Source organism: Lissotriton vulgaris, chromosome 2_1 (genome assembly GCF_964263255.1).
Source record: "Lissotriton vulgaris chromosome 2_1, aLisVul1.2, whole genome shotgun sequence".
NCBI lineage: Eukaryota > Metazoa > Chordata > Amphibia > Caudata > Salamandridae > Lissotriton > Lissotriton vulgaris.
The window spans coordinates 996,664,317-996,690,601 of NC_141687.1; the positions used below are offsets into that span (position 1 = coordinate 996,664,317).

General features: G+C 50.3%; 1 protein-coding gene across 1 annotated transcript in view; it reads left to right on the top strand.

Annotated features, from left to right (window-relative positions):
- The window catches only part of TTC21B (tetratricopeptide repeat domain 21B), a 502,211-nt gene that overhangs the window by 170,934 nt on the left and 304,992 nt on the right, over nucleotides 1-26,285 (top strand). The window contains exon 14 of the mRNA XM_086956589.1: nucleotides 10,917-11,141. Within this exon, the coding sequence (XP_086812715.1) occupies nucleotides 10,917-11,141 (225 nt within the window). The remainder of the gene's footprint in view (nucleotides 1-10,916; nucleotides 11,142-26,285) is intronic.

Below are 26,285 nucleotides of genomic sequence, written 5' to 3' on the forward strand. Positions count from 1 at the left end.
ATCTGCCTTCCCCATAAACGCCTGTGGTCACCTGAAGAGTTCTGCAGTAAAGGGGACTCCAGTTAACTATAGTACAACATTACTATGTGCTTTTTGTTTTTATAGTCTGCTCTAATTTTTTATTTTCCGTATTGTTGCATGTTTATGTTAATGTATCTTGTTTATATACATAACCATGGTGGGGGTCGTTAATTAGTTTTACTGCAACCACCCATGCCCCTCACTTGCTGGCAGACTCCTAGATTGAAACATCAAGGGAGCTTAGCTAAAGAATGTTAAACCTCAAGCACTCTCCCAGCCCTGTCCCACCAGTCTCTGCCAACAGTATCTGTGTAATCTAGTGCTTAATGTGTGCCAGTGGTTGCATATGGTGGGCACCGGCACTCATTATTAGAGAAAAGGACTTACTTTTCATCATTGGGCTTTACCTCTGACCAGAAAGAGTAAGGCAAAAAAGGAGGAGGAAGAGAAAGATAGGCAAATGATGGCCAAGACAGAAGGCAGGGAAGAAATGAGTAAGAGTTAAATGTAGAGATAAGACGTGTAGGATATTGAAAGGGAAAAGCAAGGCGTAGAATCAAAGTAGACATCGTTGGTTTTCAGCAATTCCTGCATTTGGCTTCGTGGAAAATGAGCTCCTAGGAAAATCTTTGGGTCCATTCTCCACACTGCTTCAATTCACATCTTTGAAAGTTAAACATTGAAAGAACAGTGCGACAGCGGTCTACCCTTGGTAAACCGTATTGAGAGATAGAGCTTTGAGGCCTATTTTCAGGTTTGACTCATTAGAGCTGTGCCTGTCAGCACTTTAAACTGAAAGTCTGCTTCACCAAATTCAACCGACCCTTGAACAAAGGCAGGTGAAACCTGTGATTGTCTACAGTGCTCAGAGCAAGTCATTTACAGCAACTTCTCAGATAGTAACATCTTTCTAGGGATTGCTTTTGTAGATCACTACAGATGAAAAACTAACTTCTGAGATATATTCCACTTTTAAATGATGCATTCTGTAGAAACTGAGCAGCTGTGTTTTGTTAAGCGTGCTACTGTGTGCCATTTTCAAATAGGCATTGTGCCTAAGTGTTTGGAGTATGACAAGTTATCTTATTCATTGGTCAATAGCAATATAATTCCGTCCTCAGCAATAGAAACTGATTCTAAAGTGGAAGCTTACCAGCAACAATAGTGAGAAACATACATATGATAGTCTTATGCCACCATTATTAAGACAGGGTGCAGTCGTTATTCCTGCCATAACTGTGCTGTCAACTGCAGCAACAACAAGGTGGTGGATAGAATGTTTGGTTTAATCTCAGCCCCTGGCAATTGCACTGGCTGTGTTCCAGTCTTTCGTCTATTGTCCAGTATACCACGCTAGACAAAGGGCTTCCTTATGCCAAGCAGTACAGTCACTGCTCCTCATAGGACAGCCCTTTCCAAACTGCCAGGCAAGACCCCCCTTCAAGAAAGGACCACAAGCAGCGTCAGACTGCTTTGCATACCCAAAATTCTTTTGGGTGGTAACTGCAACAACAAAGGAGATGGTAAAATGCTTGGGTTTAATCTTAGCCACTGGCAGTCGCTTTGGGCCGCCTTCCAGTCCATCGTGTTTCACCCACTATGCAATTTTAGACAAAGGGCAAATTTATGTAAATCAGTACTGCCCCTCTTCCTCATGTTCATCCCGAACTGACTGTGCTGTCCTCTTTTCCCTGAGATCAATATCCGCATTCTTTGCCTCTGATTTGATACAGCACTTTTCTCAAACAGTCTTGCTGCCGACTCCCCCAGTAGTACCACAACACTTCTCTGCCGCCAGACTCCTGCAACACTTTCCATCCTGCAAGCAGGGCCTTGAAACATCTCTGGACCCGAGTCATGCAGTTACCCCCTCACTCGAGGCTCCTGGAACTCTTCCCTTACTGTAGGCTCCAGCAAGACCTCCCACACCCAGACATAAGCAACCTAGCTTTCCAGGCGCCTGTAGTCCTCCCTCCTTCCCTCCCCCTCCCTCTCCCTCCCTCCCTTTGAGGCTACTGCAGCATGTGCCTCCTTTTTAGTTTCAGCAGCACTCTGCCTTTATGCACCTTAAGAGTTTACTTTCTCCAGGCTTAATAAGTATTTTCCTGCATGCAAAATCCTACAACTCTTCCTCCCCACTGGCTCATGCGGTGCTACCCATTCCAGCACCCAGCCACCTATTTCAGGCTCCTCCAACATGTCTCTCTTTAGGGCTCTGCTACAGATCACTCATGCCGCACACCTTACCTCCAGGCTTCTAAAGCACTGCCTATCTTTGATCATCTTAACCACTACATCCAGATTTCTAAATTACGCCCTCTCACTTGGGACCTCAAACACACTTGGTTGGCGGAGCAGATTCTCCTACCTGCTGCAATCCTCCGCTCTTGGCTTCTTTAGCATACCTTGGCTCCAAACCTTTTAGCTACCCTTCTGCAGCCCTCTACTAGTCCATGCTATGTTTTTTTCCTCCAGGATCAGGCTCCTGCCTCAATCTGTCCCTGAAAGCTCCTGTGAATTGAGCAAAGTGCCCTCCTCCTTCCAGCTCTACTTTGTTGTTCTTTCATAACCCCACCCCACCACACACTCAATGGCCCGGCTCCTGCAGGTTCACCTGCCTGTGGCCTCTAGCAGTTCTGCCTCCCTCAGAACTGATACAGCACTTTTTCCATCCTGCCTCCTGCAGGGCTTCCTCTTTTTATGCTTCTACAACTTTCCCTTTCTCTACATGTGGGACACCATCTCCCTTCCTACTTCACTAGGGTAGTGAACATAGTGCCCACACCGCCATCACTCGCTCCACTTGTACCCACAACATTCACACCAAGAAGACTCATGAGACATGCTTGTGGGAAAACGGGGTGCAGGTTTATTTGCATAGTACAGCAGATAGGTGGGTCATCTTACGGGCGATCCAAGACGGCAGCCCCTCGCTGACCCGCCTGCCTAATTAGCCAACTTGCACGGTAAGTCGATGCTCTTGACGGTGCAGTACTTTTAATGTTTATCTCGTTACTCCCGCCCCCCCTGTCGGGGCGGAGCGATGAGGCCACCCCCGGTCGGTTAGGCACCCCCGACCGCCCGAAGGACTAACGGGGCGCCGACGTTGCTTCCTGGAACCCCCTCGGCTCCAGGTCTTTGGCTCGGGCACCCCTAATGTGCCAGGCAGAGGTATTACTGTCTCCTTCTGCCGCAGAGGTACCCTTACTGTCCATCTGCTTCCAGATCGCCCTGTGACTCCGCCTGCAACACAAAAAAGACCATTAATTGTTCACACCAACCTGCTGCTCTGCCGCTGGGTCTGGGCCAGGGCGGGAACAGCGCAGAGTAGATCTTAGCACACGCGGCGGGAAAGAGGGATTGCTGAAACCAGGCTGGCCTAGATAAAGGCCTTGGGCCCGCCTACCCTCTACCTGCAGCGCCTCATTGGCCACCTGTCCGGGGGGGGCGGCGCCCCGCCTGTCGCGCTGGTGACGTTCTGCTCGCGAGGCATGTGTCACTAGGACGCTGTCTCGCGTTACCTCCCCTTCGTGTCGCGCGGCCAGCGGCATAGTGCCCACACCGCCATCACTCGCTCCACTTGTACCCACAACATTCACACCAAGAAGACTCATGAGACATGCTTGTGGGAAAACGGGGTGCAGGTTTATTTGCATAGTACAGCAGATAGGTGGGTCATCTTACGGGCGATCCAAGACGGCAGCCCCTCGCTGACCCGCCTGCCTAATTAGCCAACTTGCACGGTAAGTCGATGCTCTTGACGGTGCAGTACTTTTAATGTTTATCTCGTTACTCCCGCCCCCCCTGTCGGGGCGGAGCGATGAGGCCACCCCCGGTCGGTTAGGCACCCCCGACCGCCCGAAGGACTAACGGGGCGCCGACGTTGCTTCCTGGAACCCCCTCGGCTCCAGGTCTTTGGCTCGGGCACCCCTAATGTGCCAGGCAGAGGTATTACTGTCTCCTTCTGCCGCAGAGGTACCCTTACTGTCCATCTGCTTCCAGATCGCCCTGTACTCCGCCACAGCTCTGGATGAGGCCTCCGCCGATGCCAGAGTCCCCCACCACCTAGCACTGCTGCTTAGACCTAACCCCGTATCTCAAACACAACCTGCTGCCGCCAAAGATTCCTGTAAGTCAAGGAGAAACACATCCATACCCGTCTCAGACAAGTGAACCCCATCCTTTTCATAGTATCCCACAGCCCTGTCCTGTATTAATGAATGCCTAATAAAACCCATCCCTCTTCTTTCGGTAAATTTCTGCATGGCCCTGTTCACCCTTCTCCTGCTCTGCTCGATGGCCTGCGGTGACCGCGCTCCTATCCAAGTCCTGCGTGGGACAATCTCTGACCATACCAATTCCATTGCTCCCAACTCGTTTGCTAATGCCGTGAATTCCCGCTGCATCGTATCCACTAAGGCTCTCCTCCCCCTTGTAACCAGGTCGTTACCGCCCAGATGTACTACTAAAATGTTGGGAGGTCCCCCTGCAGCTGCCACTCCCAGCGCCAGTCTACGCTGAAGCTGATCCCACTTCATTCCAGGTGAGCCCATCCATACAATCCGTGTCCTTGGAAAGGTCAATTCCCATTTCCTGAATGCAGCCCATCGCTCCAGTCTGGAGACATACGAATGCCCCATCACCCACACGCAGACGCCGACTGCAAGAAAAGACACATCTGGTATAACGCCTTTATTCTGACTTCACTGCAAACCACAACAAACCACAACACACCAGAATTCAATGACATCACACCTGTAAATTGCAACATACAGCTCGGCATTGCTTTGCATTGTATTATGGGCGTACATATCTTTGATAACATGCTGATGACCATCTCCCCACCCTTTTGACACCTTCTTCACCCAAGCCCGCCTTGTAAGCAGCTGTGGCTGCCCCAATTCTGAAAGAATGGCTGGAAAATTTTTTGCCATCCCCAGCTGCTGTCAACCCTGCCTTTGCCAGCACTTTCTCCATTACCTTTTCAAATTGGAACTTAGTTAAAGGCGTGCCATCCGCGTGTATCAAAAAAGGTCCTGCCAACAGCGGTCGAATTCTCAGGTATTCCCGTGCCAAAGACACCGGACAATACCTGGGGTCCTCGAAAGCGCGCAATGTTATCTCAACGCCCCTCCCAGCCTGATCAGTCTTGGATTTGCGCAACCATAGTATCAGGGAATCCCTGGCATTGACATCCAACATGTCCAGTGCTCTCCCTGACCTGTCGTTCTTGGATCTGACCACCAGCTCACTGGTCCGAAATGCCCCAAAAAAGGCCAGGCAGAACGCAGTTGCAAACAGGTGGGCCTCAAAGGCCGAACTGGCCACCGCAGGCATTGTGTCTATCATGCATCTCAGGGTAGGGAAATCTATCCCGGCTCTCTTGTCAGGGCTCCTGATTTCGTCCCTCGCCCAGCCTTTCAGTGCCGCCCTAATCCTAAATGCTCCCGTGGGGTCGTCTACACCATTCAGCTTGGTATCATGCCTGAGTGCGGCCAGGTGGCTGCACACCCAAGAGTGTGATTTACCGGATTCCTTTGCCCATACGACAAAGCCTTCAACCTGTCCCATCAAACCACCCTCCGTCGCACCAAGGTACTTCGTCACTGCCTGGAATGTGTCCAGCTGGGCTGCATATCTCCTCCTTGTCGATACCGCCAAGGAACGCTGGCCCATCTGCTTTAAGCGTTCCCCCACCGAAGGAGTCGCCAGTATACTGCTGGGAACGGTGTCATCTCCTTGCTTGCCTGCGGCCATGCCTCCCGGAACCGTGACAGCTGAAAGCGAGAGAGAGCATCAGCTGCCACATTTTTGACACCCTCCACATGTCTAGCTCTAAACTCAATGTTGTGTCGCAGCCCAGCCCTGACCAACTCCCTCAGCAAGCTAAGGACCAACGGGCAGTTTGCACTCAGGCCGTTGATCGCCTGAACCACAGCAAGGTTGTCAGACCAGAACACCACCTTCCTGTTGCCCAGTTCCGCCGACCATAGGTGCACTGCCACTACAATGGGAAAGAGCTCGAGAACAGTGATATTTGCTGTCACCCCTTTCTTACGCCATGCATCTGGCCATTTCATTGCACACCACTTCTCGCGAAATATGACACCAAATCCTACTCTCCCTGATGCGTCAGAAAACAAACAGATACCTTGGCTGCTCTCCCAGGGGGCCCTCCAGATCACTGTACCGTTGAAATTACTCAGAAATTCATCCCACATGTTCAGATCAGCCCTCAACCCGGGGCCCAGGTGAACTAAGTGGTGCTTCTTTACAACCCCTGCTGTAGCCTTAGCCAACCTGCGTGAGAACACCTTGCCTGCTGGTATCACCCTTGCGGCAAAGTTCAGTTTGCCTAACAAACTCTGCACACGTTCGAGTGTTGCGCTGCCCTTCCCCAGCATTGCTGCAATCTCCTGCCTCAAGTCAGCAACCTTGTCAGCCGGTAACCTAGACTGCCCATTGACCGTGTCTAGCTCCACGCCCAGGAATGTCAGCACTTGTGCAGGCCCTTCAGTCTTCCCTGGTGCCAGTGGAACCCCCAAGTGCTCCGACAAGTTCTCAAAAGCTCGCAGTGCTTCCTCGCACTCCTGCGACCCGTCTCTGCCAAAAAAGAGGAAGTCATCCAGGTAGTGGGTGACTTGTGTAATACCGTGCCTGTGCGTGAGTGCCCACTGCAGAAAAGAGCTAAAAGTCTCGAAAAGGGCGCATGACACCGCGCAACCCATTGGCATGCAACGGTCAAAATACAGTGCCCCTCCCCAACTGAAACCTAGCAGATGTTGGCTGTCTGGGTGGACCGGCAACAGGCGGAATGCTGACTCTATATCTGCTTTTGCCAACCAAGCTCCCCTGCCTGTCCTCCTGATCAAATCAATGGCCATGTCTAGGGAGCAATACGAGACCGAACATGCCCCTTCATCCAACCAGTGGTTAACTGAATTACCCTCAGGGTACGAAAGATGGTGGATCAGTCTGAAAGAACCCTGCTGCTTCTTTGGGACAACACCTAACGGGGAAACTAGAAAATTCTGGAGGGGTGGGGAAGGATATGGCCCCGCCACCCGCCCCAATTCAACCTCCTTCTGTATTTTCTGGGTCACCACTTGGGGTAGATCCCTGGCTGATCTCAAGTTCAGCGCATCCCTGTGGCCCAGGGGGCCCTTGTACGGAATCCTGAAGCCATCCATGAAACCCTCATTCAGTAGCTCACGCTCCTTTTTCAAAGGGTATACCCTAAGTAATGGCAGCAAGTTTAGCAGTCTTATGGGGGAAGGACCCTTGCAATGCACCATCCCCTCACCCAGCTGGGGGATTAACAAATCACATCTAGAAACCAAGTCTTCTCCTATCCATGCCACATCACGTTCAGAACCAAATTCATCCCTACCTAAAGGACCTGTCTGCCCATGGATAACCTCATTACCTGGTCCCGTCTGAAACCGTCGCCGTGTTGGTGGTTGTGTTCTGGCCTGTGGTGCAAGAGATTGCTGCGTGCTGGGACCCACACTTGCTGCACTCATGCGCGAACTTACATGCTCTCCCCCATGTGCACGCGCCATTGTTGAACAGCCTACAAGTCCCTGAATTGAAACGCCTAGGGCCTGCTTCATAGCCCCTCCCTCGACCCCCCCGAAAGGGCTGCTGAAAGGACCTCCTCGGGTATTGTTCCCACTTCCTATCCTGGTCCCAACGCTTGTCCTCCCGGCCCTCACCTTGTGACCTCTGTGATGTCTCCTTCTTCCCATTACTCGTCCTGCACATATGTTTGAACCATAATTGTATGTCAGTGTGGTCCCAACCCATATCGGGGCAGCTGGCCATGGACTTCCTGAACTCCTGGTCGTAATAAAACCATCCCATCCCCCCAGATTCTCTTGCCCCTTGCTGGATGGAATTGGCATACTCCATTAAAGCCTCACTTTGACCCGGATCCTTCTGTACTATAATGGCCGCCAAGATATTGAACGCCTCCGTCCAATTCTCGATGGTCTTATCTGGCCACCGCTGGAACTTGACCTTATCCTCCTCCTTCTTACCCATCCTTCTCGTATCTGCGCCAGAGTGCTCATGCATGAGCAAAGTCAGGATGTCTATGTATTCCCTCCTCCATATGCCCTCCTTTGCCGCCTGCGGCACTTGCCTTGCCAATGAACAACCCCCTTTACTTTTGGGCACTTGTTTCCCCATCCCTGTCGGCTGAGCCCCACCTGCCGGACTCGGAGTGGCCCCGCCCCCTGTCCCCACAATTGCTGGGCCAGGAGCCGCTCCACCCACAGCCCCCCCGGAACATGGACCAACACTAGCCACCCCTTCTGTGGCGAGTACCCCACCAATGGTATGCAACCCTGAAACGTTGCCAAGCGGGGGCGCTGTCTGGGGGATAATTACCGGTGTACCAGGTGGTCCACTCTGATGTACACTGGGGGGCACACTCAGTTGATTCCCCGCTGAAACATTCTGTGAGTTAACTGTATTAACCATCTGTGGGGCTCCAGTGAATGGAAACACATGACCCGTGCCCGGCTGAACCGCAGCTGCACTGATCTGCTGTGTGACGGCCGATACACTCTGTGAATTGATAGCATTGATAATCTGCGGGGCGGCCGCAAAAGTACTGGGCCCCGCTTGTGAAGCGCTGTTGACAGTGCTCTGTTGGCTGGCTGGTACGGCATCCTGCAATGCCTGTGAGTTGGTACCCCGACAAACGGGTGGCGGTATGACCACCGACGACCCCCCCCTTAACGGCGGCGGCCCTGCTTGAGCCCAAACCTGGCTCACTGGGTCAGAAGGTAACGCCCCCAAAAGAGGAGCCAATTTCTCATGTGCCACAGTTATGGAGTCTAAGCGCTTCTGGAACATGGCCATCAAACCCATCATGTTCTCCATTGTCTTACCCAGTTGGGACAAGTCATTCAACTCCGCCACAGGCACCGGCGAGGGTGCCACTGCCGTGTTTGTTGTGTTGACCACCACCTCCACCGGGACCGCTGGTGAAGCCGCCTCAATCCTACGTGGCGGTGCGACTGGAAAGTCCTTCCTTGTGGCTTTCCTTTTGCGGGTGGACCGACGCGTTCCCTCTCCTGACGTGCCCGGTGTGTCGTCGCCCGCGTCTTGACCGCCCGCCTCCTCCACAGCACCCAGCCACCTATTTCAGGCTCCTCCAACATGTCTCTCTTTAGGGCTCTGCTACAGATCACTCATGCCGCACACCTTACTTCCAGGCTTCTAAAGCACTGCCTATCTTTGATCATCTTAACCACTACATCCAGATTTCTAAATTACGCCCTCTCACTTGGGACCTCAAACACACTTGGTTGGCGGAGCAGATTCTCCTACCTGCTGCAATCCTCCGCTCTTGGCTTCTTTAGCATACCTTGGCTCCAAACCTTTTAGCTACTCTTCTGCAGCCCTCTACTAGTCCATGCTATGTTTTTTTCCTCCAGGATCAGGCTCCTGCCTCAATCTGTCCCTGAAAGCTCCTGTGAATTGAGCAAAGTGCCCTCCTCCTTCCAGCTCTACTTTGTTGTTCTTTCATAACCCCACCCCACCACACACTCAATGGCCCGGCTCCTGCAGGTTCACCTGCCTGTGGCCTCTAGCAGTTCTGCCTCCCTCAGAACTGATACAGCACTTTTTCCATCCTGCCTCCTGCAGGGCTTCCTCTTTTTATGCTTCTACAACTTTCCCTTTCTCTACATGTGGGACACCATCTCCCTTCCTACTTCACTAGGGTAGTGAACAAAGTAGATGACTATAGGCTCTGCTGGGCTTCTTGCTGAACATGACCTGAATTTAGAATTTTATTAAAGTAAAATTTGCATGCTGGGTTTTTTATGCCCATACTTGTAAAGGAAAAACAAAACTGCATGCGCCAACATGCAAAGTGTTGTTTACAAAATGTCATGAATTACTGCAGGCACATGCAGCACAAGGATATGCTGAGCAGTTGTTGTAGATGGAGACAAAATCTGTCAAGCTTCATACTTGCTTTAAGTGGTGCAACACAACATGATGGGACCCCCCTGCAGAATGTGATGTGGGGCCTTTGGGGCTTCCACATCTCACAGATATCTGTAGGCTTTATACTGAATAATAACGAATATCCCGAGGGCCTTCCACATATGCTTCAGGCGTCTGCATTACACCCTGACATTCTCGTTTCTTATTTTACACATTTCAGAATCATCCCCCCCTAATGTGAGTTCCTTTTCATTGGTCTATCTCTCAGACATCCTAGCCATCACAATAAGCTCCTTTTAGTGTGTTTGGCCTGTGCTCAAGACTGCTGTATCTGTGCTTTCCAGATCTACTCAGTCATAGTTTGGTTGAATGTGACAGTGTATGCGAATTGCTCTGTTGCTCAGTCAAGACGAATCATAGGATCCTGATGCCATCATGCCACTACAAGTAACATATCAGTAGCATTACCAATTCAAAAGCCAGGCCATGTAAAAATGGGGTAGATAGTAAAAAAAAAATGACACGCGTTTGACTGCTCAGAGGCAGAAGCCAAAAAAGACATCCGACATACTCCAGTATCTTCATCTCTGGTGTGTCTTGAAGGTGGAGGATGGCAGAACTTTGACAGAGAAAGACCACTGTTTGTGCAAAGGTTCATATTTTTGCCTAAGTTTTGAAAACTTTTTAATGCCTTTGTGGCATAACACATGTTTGTACCTGACAGTAGTACGGCTTGGAAATGTAGAGGATTCGTATTCCTGCAGAAGTCCAATTAAGGTGTTTGCAAAGTAAGACAGTTGGGATGAAGTGCACAAATATCAATAAAAAGACGCAAAAGCATGCAAAGTTCAAAAAGTCTTTAGTTAACATGATTATTATTATTGATGCACCCATCTCCAGCACTGTATAAATTAACACTAATTCTTTTTCAGGTGCGGGAATACCCTCTATACAATTTAATTAAAGCTCAGACCCAGAAGCAGATGGGGGAAGTGCAAGAAGCAATTAAAACCTTGCAGATGGCTATGGGATTACCAGGAATGAAGACTACTGGAAGTTCTTCAAAGTCCAAAGGGAAAAAAATTGAAGTCAGTGCAAGTGATCGCGTATCCATCTTTTTAGAGCTGGTTGATGCTCATCGTAAAAATGGAGAACAGGTATGTATATAAACAGTTCACAAAAGTGGCTGAGCCATTTGTTAAAACTGTCTTTGATTGGGCCAAAAGATAATGCAGCGTACTATTGTCAACATGCAATAGAGTACTCAGGCTATCAGGTAGACAGCTGCACGTCAGGACAGATATTTTCCATGTAGAGTATTTTCCCACAAAGTGATTTGCAATATACATCTTAATTGATGAACTGTGATGTTGCGGTCTTGAAAGAATGTATTGGTTTAATCATATAAAACCCCCTAAAACTACATAATGTTACAGAATGCAATGACAAAGTGAAAAGGATTTAAGTGTGATATAAATGTTAACACAATAGCCCCCAAATGTGAAACATTTCCCTATTATCCAATTCTGCTTAATTACAGATTCCGACATTTCCCCTTTTTTTTTAAATTTATTTTTATTGCAGAATTAGAAACAAGACCTCAGAATAGGCCAACCAGTACCCTTACGGCATCACAAAAGTTGAAGTGACATAGATATCGTACACAGCCATTTAGCCCACATCCCGGAGGCTGGGCGGCGCGCCAAGTCTTCCGTTCTCAAGAAGATGCCACAGTGTTCGCCTTTCCTGGGCAGTCGGTCAGCTCCACCATTCAGTATCTGCTTTTACCCCCCTAAAATCCCACCCTCCATGCACCATCAAACAGACACAGATTGCTCATGGGGACATCGTCAACAGCTCTTACCCGCTCCACTGCAGTCCCACCCATATCTCTCCAGAGACCTCCTCCTGGATCTCCCTAGCAGTACTTCCCGGGTGCCTGCCTGCGTTCCTCGGGAGCCCCCCTCATCGTGGACCAGCCCTAAGTCCCATCCGCCGGTACTCTCCTAAACTGTGTCGCAGTGCTTAGCTACCTCCCTTAAAACACCCTCCCCCCCCGCCCCCCCCCCCCCCCAACTGCTGCTGATGCTGGCACACATAATCCGTACCAACACTGGAGCACGCTACTTATCAAGAGTTGCTTGCAATCACTTAATCTACATGGAGCCCTGTTCAATCATTGCTCCTCTACTTCATCCTCTATCATGTAGTCACGCAATGCCTGGACCACAATCTCCCATGCTCTCGCCATTTCCAAGCATTTCTCATTGCCAGTTCTAGTAGCTTGTCGCATTCTGATAACACTTTCACAGCCTGACCATGCCAACAGCTCATTCATCCATCTCCTCACTGATGGGCCTTCTTTGGACTTCCAGTGCCAAGTTATCTCTCTCTGAGCCAGCATGAGTCCCAGGTCAATAAATTTACTTGTGATTTTCGTCTTCTTAGTATGAGGGAACCAGAGCAGTAGACATGCCGCCATGTCAAAGTCCACTTCCCTATCCGTTACCGCATTCAGGAGTTCCCCCACTTCCGGCCAGTACGCCCCTAGTTTCGGACATCCCCACAACAGGTGATCCAGATCCACCTCGGGCGCCAAGCATCGCTGGCACTTTGCGTCAAGCACTTGAAAGTACCGCTTTATCCTCTCCGGGGTCAGGTATGTCCTATGTACAATAAAGAAATGCACCTGCTGAAATCGTGCGTTCCTTGTACCCTTCCACGTCCGTTGCAGCACATGGCTCCAGACAGTGTCCGGTATGGGCTTGCCTATACTGTCCTTCCATCGCGACTTCAGTGCTAGCAGTGGCACCAGTCCCTCATTCAACATTCTAGTGTGGAGGCAAGTTACCGCTTTAACAGTGCCCGCGGCCATCACCACGTATTGGCATGCCATGGTCACTTCCGGCTCGGCCAGCCCTCCCTTCCAATGCCTCTGCATCGCCGCAACCACTGCTGCGTGCAGTAGAAAAGTCCCGTCTGGCAGGCCAAACTGCTCCTGCAACGTCTGATAGGGGACCAACACCCCATCAATGTACAGATCCCCCACCATCTGCAAGCCCAACTCCTCCCATTCTAACAGCCGGGACCAATCGCCCCCATGCGGCAGCGCGGTCAGCATCCCCAGCGGTATCTCCGGTGCATACGGCCGGTCTCTTTTTGCTCTTTTCAGACTCCTGTGCCAACATAATTTAAGCGTCCTTTCCTCCACCGTAAGGTCCCTCGTATCCAGTTTTTGTTGCATGACTATATATGACAAGACACCCCTCTGGATACCAGTCCCACGTTCGCGTTCAGGACCCCTGAATTCTCTAGCAATATTTTGCGTTAATATCTGCAGTTGCGCCGCCAGGTAATATAATTCAAAGTCGGGGACTGCCATCCCCCCTTCAAACTTGGGTCTAGTCAGGGTACCCAACGCCACCCTACGCCGTCCATGACCCCAAAGGAAGCCAATCACCAACATCTTCAGTTCTTTAAAGACCCGCTGTGGGATCCATATCGGCAGTGTTCGGAAATAATAAAGCAGCCGCGGAAGTGCCACCATCTTCAGTAATGCTACTCGGCCCAACACCGACAGAGGGAGGGAGGCCCAAAAATCCATGCAACCCTTCAGCGCGCGAATGCAACGCCCTACGTTCCCCTCTAATAGGTCCGCAGCCTCATGGTAAATGCGCACACCCAAGTAGGTGAAGCTGGAGGGCTCCCACACCACCTCTCTCGCAAGTGGGGGACAGGGTGTACCCGCCCGCAATGGGAATACACAGGTTTTGGTCCAATTCACCCTAAGGCCTGACAGCTGCCCGAATCTAGCCAGCATATCCACTGCTCCCTCTAGGGATTGTCCAGTGTCTGCTAGGTACAATAGCAAATCATCAGCATATAATGATATATAATGCGACTCTGTCCCTTGCGCGATCCCACTGTACATGGCACCTGACCTTGCCTATGCCGCCTGCGGCTCCATCGCCAATGCGAACAACAGGGGGGACAATGAGCAGCCCTGTCTCATTTCCCTACAAACAGGGTAGGCCGAGGATACAATCGGCCCCAGTCGTACCCTTGCCCTCGCCGACGAGTAAAGCACCTTTGTCCACCTCCGAAATCCTTCCCCGGCTCCGAATTTCAGCAACACCCCATCTAAGTACTCCCACTTGAGGCTTTCGAAAGCCTTTTCGACTTCAACTGCTAACACCACGGGGTCAAGAGCCGAGGCCCCGGCACCATCCAAAATCCGGACCACTCGGCGTATATTCATGGAAGTGTTCCTAGTCGGGATAAATCCCGCTTGGTCTCTATGCACTTATGTGGTCATGTGCGGCAGTAACCTGGTGGCCAGGATGCGACTCAAGATCTTATAATCCACCCTCAGCATAGACAAGGGTCGGTAGGATGTCACATCCAACGCATCTCTGCCTGGCTTCAACAGTGGCACTACTAGCGCCTCCCTCATTGACTCAGGCAAGCATCCCAACTGCTTTGCCTCCGAGTACACCACCAATAGTTTGGGTGCTAGGATATCAACAAATTTGGCATAGTATTCTATCGGTAAGCCGTCCACCCCTAGAGTTTTATTTCGAGCCATCTGTTTAATAGCCACTCTAATCTCTGCCAATGTTATGGGACCCCCTAGTTCCTTTACCTCCTCGCCATCCAGCACCGCCAGTGAGATCAAGTCTAAGTATTCGCCTATCTCAGAGACCTCTGCCTCCAGTTGGCATTCATATAATCCCGTGTAATAGGACTGAAAGCGCGCCAGGACTGCTGATTGCGAGTAGACTACGTCCCCCTCCTCTGTTCTTATACTCATGACCGGACACCCCCTAGGCTCTGGATCGGCAAGCTTGGCAAGGAGTGTGCCCACTTTATCTCGTTCCGCATGCACCTTAATGGTGTACAACTCATAATCATAGCACCGCAGCCGTTCAGTCTTAGTCGCCACCACCTCCTTAGCCTCCATCAATTGCTCCTGTAGATCCGGTCGCTCAGGCCTTTGCCGTTCCAGCCCTCTTAATACCTCTTCCGCTTTCGCCAGATCATTCAAGACTGCCGTCCTCGCATTCGAGAATCTACCCATGCACACGCCTCTCACCACCACTTTCATCGCATCCCATTCTACTGACCTCGACGTGGCTGAGCCTTCATTCAACTCAAAATAGTGGTCAATTCCCTGTTGAACCGTGTCACTAAACACCAGATCTTCTAGCGTATCAGGCCGCAGCCGCCATGATGGAACCGCCGACCTCTCCTGCTGCCACTGCACTGACACCAATAAGGGGTTATGATCCGAAATGGTCCTGGTCAGATATTCAGTATGATTCACCACAGCCGCCAAGGGACCACTACACAGCACCGAGTCTAGTCTAACATGCAATTCGTGTATTGTGGAAAAGTAGGAATAATCCCTAATCTCAGGATACTCCTTCCTCCACACATCTACCAGCCCCCACCTTTCCTGCCAATCCTTCCTGTGAGCTGCCAGCCTGCGCACTGGGGAGTCGGCTAATGGCGGGTGCGATCTATCCAGCACCACATCAGTAATCGAGTTAAAGTCACCCCCCAATAAGACAGGGCCAGCCAGAAAATAGGGCAGCGAGCTTGTTAAACCGTCATAAAAGCGGGCCTGATCGGAATTGGGGGCATATACACTACACAGGACCACCTCCCTACCGTAAAGTCGTCCCTCAACCGCCACATATCTACCCTCAGGATCAACCTGCTGGTTCGTGACCTGGAATGGTGTCCCCGCCCTTATCCATATTTGCACCCCTCTGGCAAATGCTGAGTATGTTGTGCCAAACACCTGACCCCGTCACCTCTTCTGTAGGGCACCGCATTCCTTCTTGGTCAAATGAGTTTCTTGTAGCATTGCTATCTGAACGCCGCGTCTCACCAAATAGGCATGCACCTTATGACGTCTCACCATCGTTCGAAGTCCACGGACATTCCATGTAATGCATTTTAAATTAGGTAACGTCCCCATAATATACGTTTCTGCGCAGTATTATTAACAAACAGTTGTCTCCCGCATCGCAGCAGTTGTATCCCCCCTTCAAAACACCCCACAAAACTCCCCAAACCCCTCTCCCCAGGACAGGACCTAATAACCCAGCTTCAGCCCCGTCCCAAACCATCAACACCACACACATTACACTAATCTGTGGTCGTCACCACAGAAGGCCTTAAGGGCCACAAGAGGGTGATAGAGCACCGATCCAGGTTAGGCAGAGCCCCACCCCGCGCCCTCCATCCCATGCTGCTTTCACAGCCCCATACCTGATAGTCCACCAAAAATCTGTAGAGTCTGTCCCAATAGGTATCTCGGAGTTGCTCAGGTCTCCGAAACGTCACCCATTAAACAGTCCATCCGAAGTCTGCGGGGTGACAGCTGGTCCCTTTGCACTCCCCGTGTCCGATTCGTCTCCTCCAGATTTCTCTCCCTCCTCCTCCGAGTCCGACCCCCCCGATGTTCTCTCCTGCTGTGACCCCGTGATGATCGCCGTCGCAGTCAATGCTCCCTTCTTGTCAGCCGCTATCTGAGCTTCTCGCACGGCCCTCTTGAGTTTGTTCTGTGTGCGAATGCGCTGCGACTTCCTAATCTGGACCGGTTTTTGCCTTTCCCTTCCACTTTTGTTTGTGCGATCCGTTCCAGCACGGTACAGTTCAAGCCACGACCATGCCTCGTCCGGGGTCTGGAAGAAGTGGGTCTTGTCATCAAGCATCACCCTTAATTTGGCAGGGAAGAGCAAGGAGTATTGAATCCCCTCTTCCCTCAGTTCTTTCTTCACGGACAAGAAGGACGCTCTGCTTTTCTGAACTTCCTGCGTGTAATCCGGAAAGACCGTAACTTTGTTATTGTCCACTTGGAAGGGGCCCTGAGACCGTGCCCTCTGTATTAGCAGATTGCGGTCCTTATAGTGCAGTAGTTGTACCACCATCGGCCGAGGTGGGGCGGTCTGGCCGGAACCCTATGCGCTCTCTCCAGGGAGAAGAAGGGAGACAGACCCTCCGATGCCACAACCGTTTTAAACCAGTTCTCCATATAGGTCACAGCGTCACCTCCTTTAATTTTTTCTGGAAGGCCCACCACCCTCACGTTATTCCTCCGGTTACGACTTTCAGCATCCTTCGCCCGTCGTTCCAGAGTCGCCAAGCGGCTAAGAATATCCGTCAGTTTGTGTTCCACTGCTGGTTTCAGCTCCCGAAGCAATTGTTCATTCTCTTTCACTCTGTCCGAGAGCTTGGCATGGTCTGCTCTCAGTAGACCCAGCCCCGTTGCGACCTGCGCTATGTCTTGGTGCAGCGATTCCTTCGTCGCGGTGATCGCCTCCAGGATGGTGTCGAGACGCAGGTTCAGCCTCTGTTCTGGTGTCGATGCCTCCAATGGGGCTTGGGTTCCGCCATCTTGGACCAAGGCGGTCGCGTCGTCTCGCCCTTGTGGCTTATTCAAAACACCGCCAAGAGCGGCCATCTTGACCGCGTGAGGTGCTGCTCCCGGGCCACCGCCAAGGGCCACGCCAGTTCACAGTGCTCCTAGCACAGGCACACCGCCCACTGACACCTCCCAGTGGGGACCAGTGTTTGTCCATGCAAGGGCTCAGCACTCACAATCAAGGACCGTCCATGCCCTTTCCTCCTTTATTCTGCACCCTCAGAGCACACTTTTATCCACGGGCTGCTACAGATGGTTTATGGCCGTGTGCTGCGGGGGTCCACCAGAGCTCCAACAGAGACCCAGGGAGCTTCCAAACCAGCCGCAGCGAGCCAGCAGCACCACCCCGAAAGAGCAGGCGGGCGCCTTCCAGTGCCGATCGTGCCGGCCGCCCAAAAATAGTACACTGTAGCAGGCTGAAGTTGCTGTCCCAGCCCTCGCTCTGCGTTCGTTCCCCCACCACACTGTGAGCTGTCCAGACGGGTGGGGTTCACTGCTGACAATGGCTCCCCGCAGTCCCTACTGGTGTGCAGGACACGCCCAAATCTGGTCCCAGCCACTCTCGGTAGTTGCAGCGCCCCTCGGTATTCGGGGTCCTGAAACGTTCGCGCTCTGGGTCCGCTCCCGCTGCTGCGTCTGAGCCCGCCGCCCGCCTGCACTTTTCCTCACGTAGGCGGCCGAATCTGCTTTCCCATGCGGCCCCCTTCAAAGGATCTCGGCCAGTGCCCCGGCTATTCGACCGCTGCCGGTTGCAGGCGTCGCAGCCCAGGAGCAGCCCGCTGTTCACTCGGCTACTATGTCGGGGAGCGGGGGGGGAGGGGCGCCGCACTCACCGAACCCTGGGGTCACAATGTCCTCGCTTCTCTGGTTCAGCGCCGAAGGTACCCTCCGTCGAGCCCCCGCTCCGCTTGCTCTGCGAGGCAGCTGTCGCAACTCCGGCTCAGTTCGGGTGCGCTCCGTCCCTGGGTCCTTCAGGTCTCTCACGCCGCCATTTTCCTTTGTTCTCGGCCCGGCTCCTCCGAACTCCGGGACCGGACCTCCGCACTTTCTCCGAGGTCCCGTTGGCGCTCAGACTCTCCCCTCCGCTCGAGCAACACCTCGTGCAGTAAATCCGCACCCCCGGGGGCACCAATGGCAGGGATACCAGGATAAATGTCGGGACTCGGCGCGGAGCTGCACGCTCACACAGCCATCCCGGTCGGCGCTCAAACCACTACCCCATTCCGACATTTCCCCTTGATATGCCAGACAGAGTTTAAAAACTAGGACACAGCAAAAGAATAGAGGGTATTTTGGTGCAATAGGAAAGTGCATAAGCATCAATCGCCCTTTAGACATTGATGGTCCTAAATATGGGCAAGAGACATTTCCTCTGCCGTTGTCATATGAAAAGACCAAATAGTAAAAGGGAGAGATTGGTTTCTGCAACATTGTCCCTGAAGTGACAAACTACTGACTCACTTCTAACAGTACTCAATGTCCAGATTTATTTCCAATTGGTATTGCTTCCAACCTAAATCTGGCTTCATGTGAATGTGTGGAGGAGACACATGGCCTCCAAATAAGGGTGCTGGCCCTTATCCTTTTTTGGGTGAGCCGTCTGTCGCCTCTTGATGTCACCTCAAATTAATCCAAATTTAAATACTGTATCCACTCGCAGTACCTTGTCTTCACAAAGTACCCTTTTCTGGTAGGTAAAGTGGCATAGTGTCAAGAGGAGCCAGATGTTAGTGAGGTCCAAGTTATAAGCTAAGCGTTTACACGATTAAATCATGTAAGCAAGGTTGTGCCCTCCTTAGAGCACAGTTCTCTTGGGTTGTCTGTGAATACTTTTCCGTCCAGAGTCTCCTCCAGAACAGTAAAGGTTTCAGATGAACTTGGTGGGGGACATTTGTGATGCCTGTCTCCTCAGAGAAATCAAGGTAGGAGTAGCTTGGGGAAGAGACATGAACTTTTTTTAAACAAAATTCAATAATGCAGAAAAATTTTGTTTTGCAGTGGCCCCCAAAGTTGTGCCCCCTCTAATGCACTACTAAGTCACCTATCTATGTAAATACATAGGACAGCAGAAAAAACCACAACGTCCAAATTTCTGTTTGAAAAAACTATAGTCCAGCAACATGTGTTTTAAGTTTTTCCAGATTTTGTTTCTGATGGATACTTCTAGCCTCCGATTCAGCATCTTAAAGTTCTCCCCATGTGCCACCAGCAATGCTTCTGTGCAACACCTAGCTCTCTGACATTAGTTCCCTTCTTTATGTGCCTTCTGGTGCAGATCTGGAGATCTACTCCCACTTTCGTTGTTTCTCCGGCAACTCCAAAAAACTGAAACAAAATCTTGTGCACTGGGGAGCGAAGTCCCCTCCTAAGACTACAGGTTTAAAACTATGTTCCAACAATAGAAAATGGATGTCTGTCATGACCCGCACAAGGCGTCTCTGCTGTGTGTCTTGGGACTAGACATGGTGCGAAAAGTGTACCTCATGCACCTAAAAGTGATCTGGTACCGACCAGTCAAGCTGTATGTCGTTGACCACAAGAAGTTGTTGCGTATAAGTCCTGCTCCAAATCCAGGGCATGAACTTGCTCCTGAGTTCGCTCCTGCAAGTGGTCAGCTTCATGATAGGAGTGTTCTGGTAAGTCAAAATCAAAGGCCAAATGCAAGCACAAGAAAGGGAAGAAGGATTCAACCCCTATCCAAAAAGAAGGTTCAAAGATGTCACAATGTTAGTCTGTCTCCATCCATATCTCTGTGGAGACGATTCCACAGTTTGTCCTGGTGTGCCCCAAATTTATCATCAGCAATGCTGCAGCATATTCACACCTTTACGAAGGCCATGCTGCAGGTATTTGCCATTCTTCCAGCCCGCCTGAGGTGCCTTTGGACCCTAGAGGCCTATAGTCTGGTGGCCGCCAGTAGTTTCATCTTCGGTGCGTCTGACACCCTGTGGACCTGTTACAGTATAGACTTCCACCTTGGATCCACAACCTATGCCAGTTCCTCTCTTTTAGACTCCACAACTGATGCCACTGGTACCAGAGTGGGAATCCGACGCTGGTTTCGATGTCAATTTCAGTGCAATCCTGACCAATGTTGCACTGCCAAACGACCAGTGCCCATACATCCTGACTGTCATCGTATTCCTCCATTAGGGCGAATGCGACCTCATGGGCTTTATCTTTTTGGCTCTGATTCTGACCAATGCTTTCTGTCACGTAGAGATGATGATGGAGAGTATATTGATAGTTTACTTCATGATAATGATGAAAAGTTTTCATGGACTTGCCAGAGGCCAGTGGGCTTCATACTTCCCCCTGATACACTAATGAAATCACTACTTGAACCTACATCTGCTGTCTGTTGAGAATAACTCAAATGTCTTTGGGGAAACCGTGCAGCCTGGGTCAACCAAATCTAGTCCTTGCTGTCTTTCAGTGATGGCCTCACTGACACCTTAATGGGTGCCTGGCTATGTTCTTGCCTACTGGTAAAGAGGCAGGTGGCCAGGTGTGAGACTGGCACCTGGCCATCCTGATTTTCTCACTAAACACCCTGCTCAGGAGAGTCTGGTTGGTCAGCCTTCAAACAGTAAAAGGAGCCCTAATTAATTCCCCACACCTCCTCCAGATAGGGAGTCTGAGGCATTTGGAAAACAAATGTTCTCATCGGTTGGCTTAGCTTCAAAATTGCACAATAATGTCTGCTGATTGGGTCAGTACATGCTTGCTCAGTTGGATATGGCCGTCGTGGTCTTGTCGTGGTCTGGTGGGTGTTCCTGGAAGACCTTAAGGCCTCTCTGGATCAATAATCTATCCAACGGAGAGTGAGAGTAAAGAAGGAAATAATCATAAAACCTCCCTATTGGCAAGGTTTTTACAGTGAATGTTGCAACTTACAACAGTAACCGCCTTTTGAAGTTACCAATAGAAACATAAATGTGTTCTATTTGTTGCTACAAAAGGCAGGTATTGCTGTGCTTGCTGGCACTGGATTTTCTGGACACATGCAGGTCTGTCTTTGATGGATGTGCCATTTGATGGTTCACACTTGTTCTGCAAGAAAGCAGATTCTGCTTCGAAACATTTCGAACAAGGTAGGACCACTGCACGCTCCTCTGGGTCTTTTGACCCCTACCTACTTTACAATTTTAGGTAATTTCCAGGCTAACCTAGGATGCTGGTGAATATGCAGCATCAGTGGCCACAGCTGCAGTTACCCCAGCCCTTTAGAGGCTATGGATGTGGATCTGGTAGGCAACATGCCGGCCTACCAGGGTACTGACCCTCCCAACAATCCCTCTGCTCTGTAACAATAGCCACCAAGCCTTTGTCATTAGTGGCACACAACGATCCAGTGGGAGGCAAGATACAGCGTTTTGTCCCAGGGTGCAGTTCCATCATGTCGGATAGATGGGGCCTTTAAATGGTTCAACATGGCTATGCTCTTCCCTTCTTTTTTGCTCCACTACCCCCCTCTCCCCCCCCCCCCCCCCGCCATCAGCAGTAGTGTTTTACTTTCCAAATGAGCTATTGAGAGGGCTGAAAACTCTGAATTTTGGGAGGGTTGCTACTCTTGCTATATTCTTGTGTCTAAGATGCATGGAGTACTTAAGCCCATCTTAGACCTTAAACTGAATGCCTTCCTGTGGAAGGACCCATTCAAAATGCTCACGCTGTCCCAGGTTCTGTCTGCCCTGGACCCGTGTGATTGGATGGTGTCCATGGACCTGCAGGATGCATACTTTCATATACGCACCCTGCAGTCCCACAGACATTACCTGTTGTTCAAGATTAGCCAGAAGCATTTTAGTTTGTCATGTTCCCCTTCTTCCTTACCAGTGCCCCATAGGTGTTCATGAAAGTGATGGTGGGGGTCACTGCCCATCTTCTAGTCGGGGTTCCACCGCTGTTGATGATAAATTGTTGATGTAGGCTTGCCAAAGTCAGTTGTAGTCTACCTCCAGGGAGTGGCGAACCTCTTGACATCGTTTGCCTCAATGTTGAATGTGTTGAACTCACAGCTGACTCAGTCGCAGAGGCTTCCTTTCATTTAGGCAATCCTGGATACTGTACAGTTAAGGGCCAGTTAAGGGCCTTACTTCTGTTGCACAAAGTCTAGGATATTTGGCTTATGATACACATATTTTAACCTCAGTCCCCCAGGACTGCTCACCAACTTAACCAATCATGGATTTAAATGCACCACTTGCCTTTGACGCTAGCAATTTATCCTACTAGAAGATTTAAACTTCCACCTGGGAGACCACCAATACCCCAACTCAAAGCGCTCATCAAAGACCTTGGAAGCCTGGGCCTTGCTCACCGATAAAAGGGACCTACCTATGTTATTATTATTAAATTATTATTAAATTAAATTTGTAATGCGCGCAGCTACCCAAAATGGGTTTCCCGGCGCCTAGCAAATCGCTAGAGGGAGAGTGAACAGGGGAGCATTTACTGCAAAAAGAGCCAAGTCTTAAGGTTTCTTCGGAAGCTAAGATACGAAGAGTCGTTCTTCAGAGAAACAGGAAGGGAGTTCCAGATCTTAGGACCAAGGAAGGAAAAGGAACGGCCACCCGTTCTTACAAGTTTGGATCTAGGGATCACAAAGTCCCCATGAGCTGTGGACCGCAGCCGACAAGATGGAATATAAGGATGGATGAGCTCTTGAAGATACAATGGCGCAACACCTTGTTTGATTTTAAAAATATAACAAAGAGTTTTGAATTTGATTCTTTGATCAATGCGGAAGCAGTGAAGATCGCGGAGGAAAGGCGAGATGGAAGGCTGTCTAGGGACTTGGCAAAGAAGGTGTGCTGCAGAGTTCAGCACTACCTGTAGGTTTCTCAAGACCGTCTGACACCCACCAAGGTAGAGAACGTTACTGTAGTCGAGGCGGGAGGTGATGAGTGCCTGGACTACCGCTTGTTGGGTTGAAACAGGGAGCATCCAGATGATCTTGCGGTACCATCTCAAGATCGTAAACAGATGGCAGCAACATTCCCCACCTGTTGCCTCATGGAGAGGTTTTCATCGATAATGAAGCCCAGATTACGGACCTGAGTGACTGGTCGGGGAAGGGGTCCCGTTTCCTGAGGCCAATGGTGAGGGCCCCATAGGTCCTTGTGCTTGCCCAGGATGACCACCTCAGTCTTGTCCCCATTCAACTTCAGAAAGTTGAGACGCATCCACTCTGTCAATTGCCGTAAACCACACTGAAGGGAAGATGTTGTGACGTCCTTAGTGGTGGATAATGAAAAAATAATCTGCGTATCGTCAGCATACGAATAGAGGGATAGACCCGGTCCTCCACGATGTTTGCCAGGGGTCTAACATAAATGTTGAAGAGCAAAGGGCTCAGAATAGACCCCTGTGGGACTCCGTGTGCTGAACGACAAATTGACTGAGCTGTTCCTAAAGAAAAGGAGAAGGGAAAGGAAACGGTCACTAAGGTAGGAGGGATAGTGCTCGTAGGAGGACCACCCCTGGGTATCCAATTAGTTGGATATAATGGCCTCACACACCCTTGCGAATGTCATGCTTCATCATCGGCAATGCTCCTCGTTGGGCAGGCGGTGCAATGCCCAATGTGCTCACCTCAAAGAGGGGCTCTTTATCGGAGATCTTTTATCCAACTGCCTATGGGTGAAGTGTGGGTGAGGGGCCAGGACAGGGAAGATGGTGTGGGTGAGGATAAAATGTGGCACAAGGTACCGGAAAACAATTTTATTCTGGTGGTCCTCTGCCGCAAGTAAAATCGAGAATAGTCTATGGTCGCTGGAACAAAGGTTTCCAAGGACGTAACATAACTAAAGTGCAAATGGTGTGGTCAACGTGTTTCTCGCTTCTATTGCATTGACTGAGATTCTTCAGGACCTAATAAAAACTACTATCTACAAAACATGACCTGTAATAGTATCAGTTTAAATACAGCACATAAGTTGTACTATCTGTTTGACTCTGCTCTTGCCTAAAGGGGAGACAAAGGAGATCATTACCACTGGTAAGTAACAACAAGTGACCGTGAGCACACCGTGTTGATGTGATAATGTGACATACTAGTGAAATAGGTGACTAGTACGTGGTTAAAATAAAAGGTTCAAAACAACTGATTATAGCAGCATTCAAATGGAATAAAATGCAAATCCATGGGTTTGGGTGTACTGTTACTCACCTATGGGTTAGAGTATAAGGGTGTCAACAGTACCCGGTAGGTCTGACATCAAGGGGGAAACCATAGTGGTAGCGGCTATGGAAGGAGGTATAAGAATATTTGATGTAAAAATTGACTAGATATAGAGTAGACTCATGTGACGTCAGCTCCGTGAAATGGCGAGTGCCCCAGTCTCAATGGTAGATAAGGTATACATAAGTTATCGCTTAGGGGGTGTCTTAGGTCTCAAGTATTGTTAGGGGACCTCACTGCAGAAAAGAGGAAGCATGTCGGTACATGTGAGACCACAAGTAATGCGCAGCACAGTCAAGGGCGCTGACATCCTCTGCCCTCAAGTTAATGTGCCCGCAGATCACTCCTGATCATGTTGTGTGCACCAAGACCGTTCTATAAGAAGTGCGTTGCCTGCTAAATAATGCCCACCTTGCGGTCAAATGTAGCCCAATTACGTGCAGAGGGGTGGGTAAAAAGCAGTCACGGTATAAAGTTAAACACTTCCTGCATTGTCAAAACCTGTGACAGAATGCTACGGGTTAAGCTTCACCATCACAATGCGATTACAGAGGGACGTGTGGCCCCGATTCAAAAAGAGCCTTTGTGCGGTATATTGTACAGTAATAGCCGCATGGTCGGGAGGCCAGTAAGAAATGCTACGGGCTCAGCCTCACGATCAAAAGAGATTACAAAAGGGAGCGTGTAGCCCTGCTCCTAGCGGCACCGCTGTCTGGACACGGAAACTGCAATAACAGGAACCTGGGCGCCAGGGAAGTATCAGAAGTACACTTACTTTCTACTGCCTCAGTCAGTGCCTACCCATCGCTACCGGGTCCGGATAGTGGAGTACCTGTGGCGTGTCTCCAAGTTAAGTAACACGCAAGGCGTGGCCTAAAGCTCCAAAACAGGAAGCAGCAAGACCCGGTGGGTCATGTGGTATCGGTGGTAAATGGAGCGGCCATGATGGAGTGGAGCGGGTTTTTTTGGGGGGGGCTTAGATAGTGGGTAGATACAGTCTATGTTCTCTCCATGTTGTAGGTGTTACTCATTGTCAGAACAATGGTGGATAGAGAGAGGTGGGTCTTATTATAGTGGGTAAATACACAATCTATGTACTATCCATGTTCTAGGTGTTGCACATAAGCAGAACAGAGGTGGATGAAGAGAGGCGGATCTTATTATAGTGAAGGGTCTCTAATCAAACGTTCGTTTGTGTGGTCGATAAGGCCTAATAGAGCTAAATTGGCCTAAGTCTACCCGTGGGTGTAACTGATATCGCAGGATTGTTTGCCCATGCCAGGTAGAAGGTGACCCGGCTAGTGTTATGGTAACATGCCCAACAGTTATCGGCCATTATTAAGCGTCAAGAACATGGTTTAGATCAGTATGGGGTTTAGCCAATGAAACGCTCGCTAGTTATTGGCAACATCTGAGTCAACAAGCCCACAACAGTATTCTGGAGAGAGAATACATTCAGCATCCCTGTTACGGTCCAACATGTGCCACCGCCAGACCAGCTTACTGAAATTGGAATCAAGGTCACTGACAAGGACTGAACACTGCTCTCAACGCCCACCCACCCACCCAAACCCAAATTCATCAGGAATTTCAACAATTGGATCACCTGCTTTGCAGACTCCATGGCCCCCTCTTATACCGTGATACAACACAATCTAGACCCAAAGCTAGTAGGTACACAGA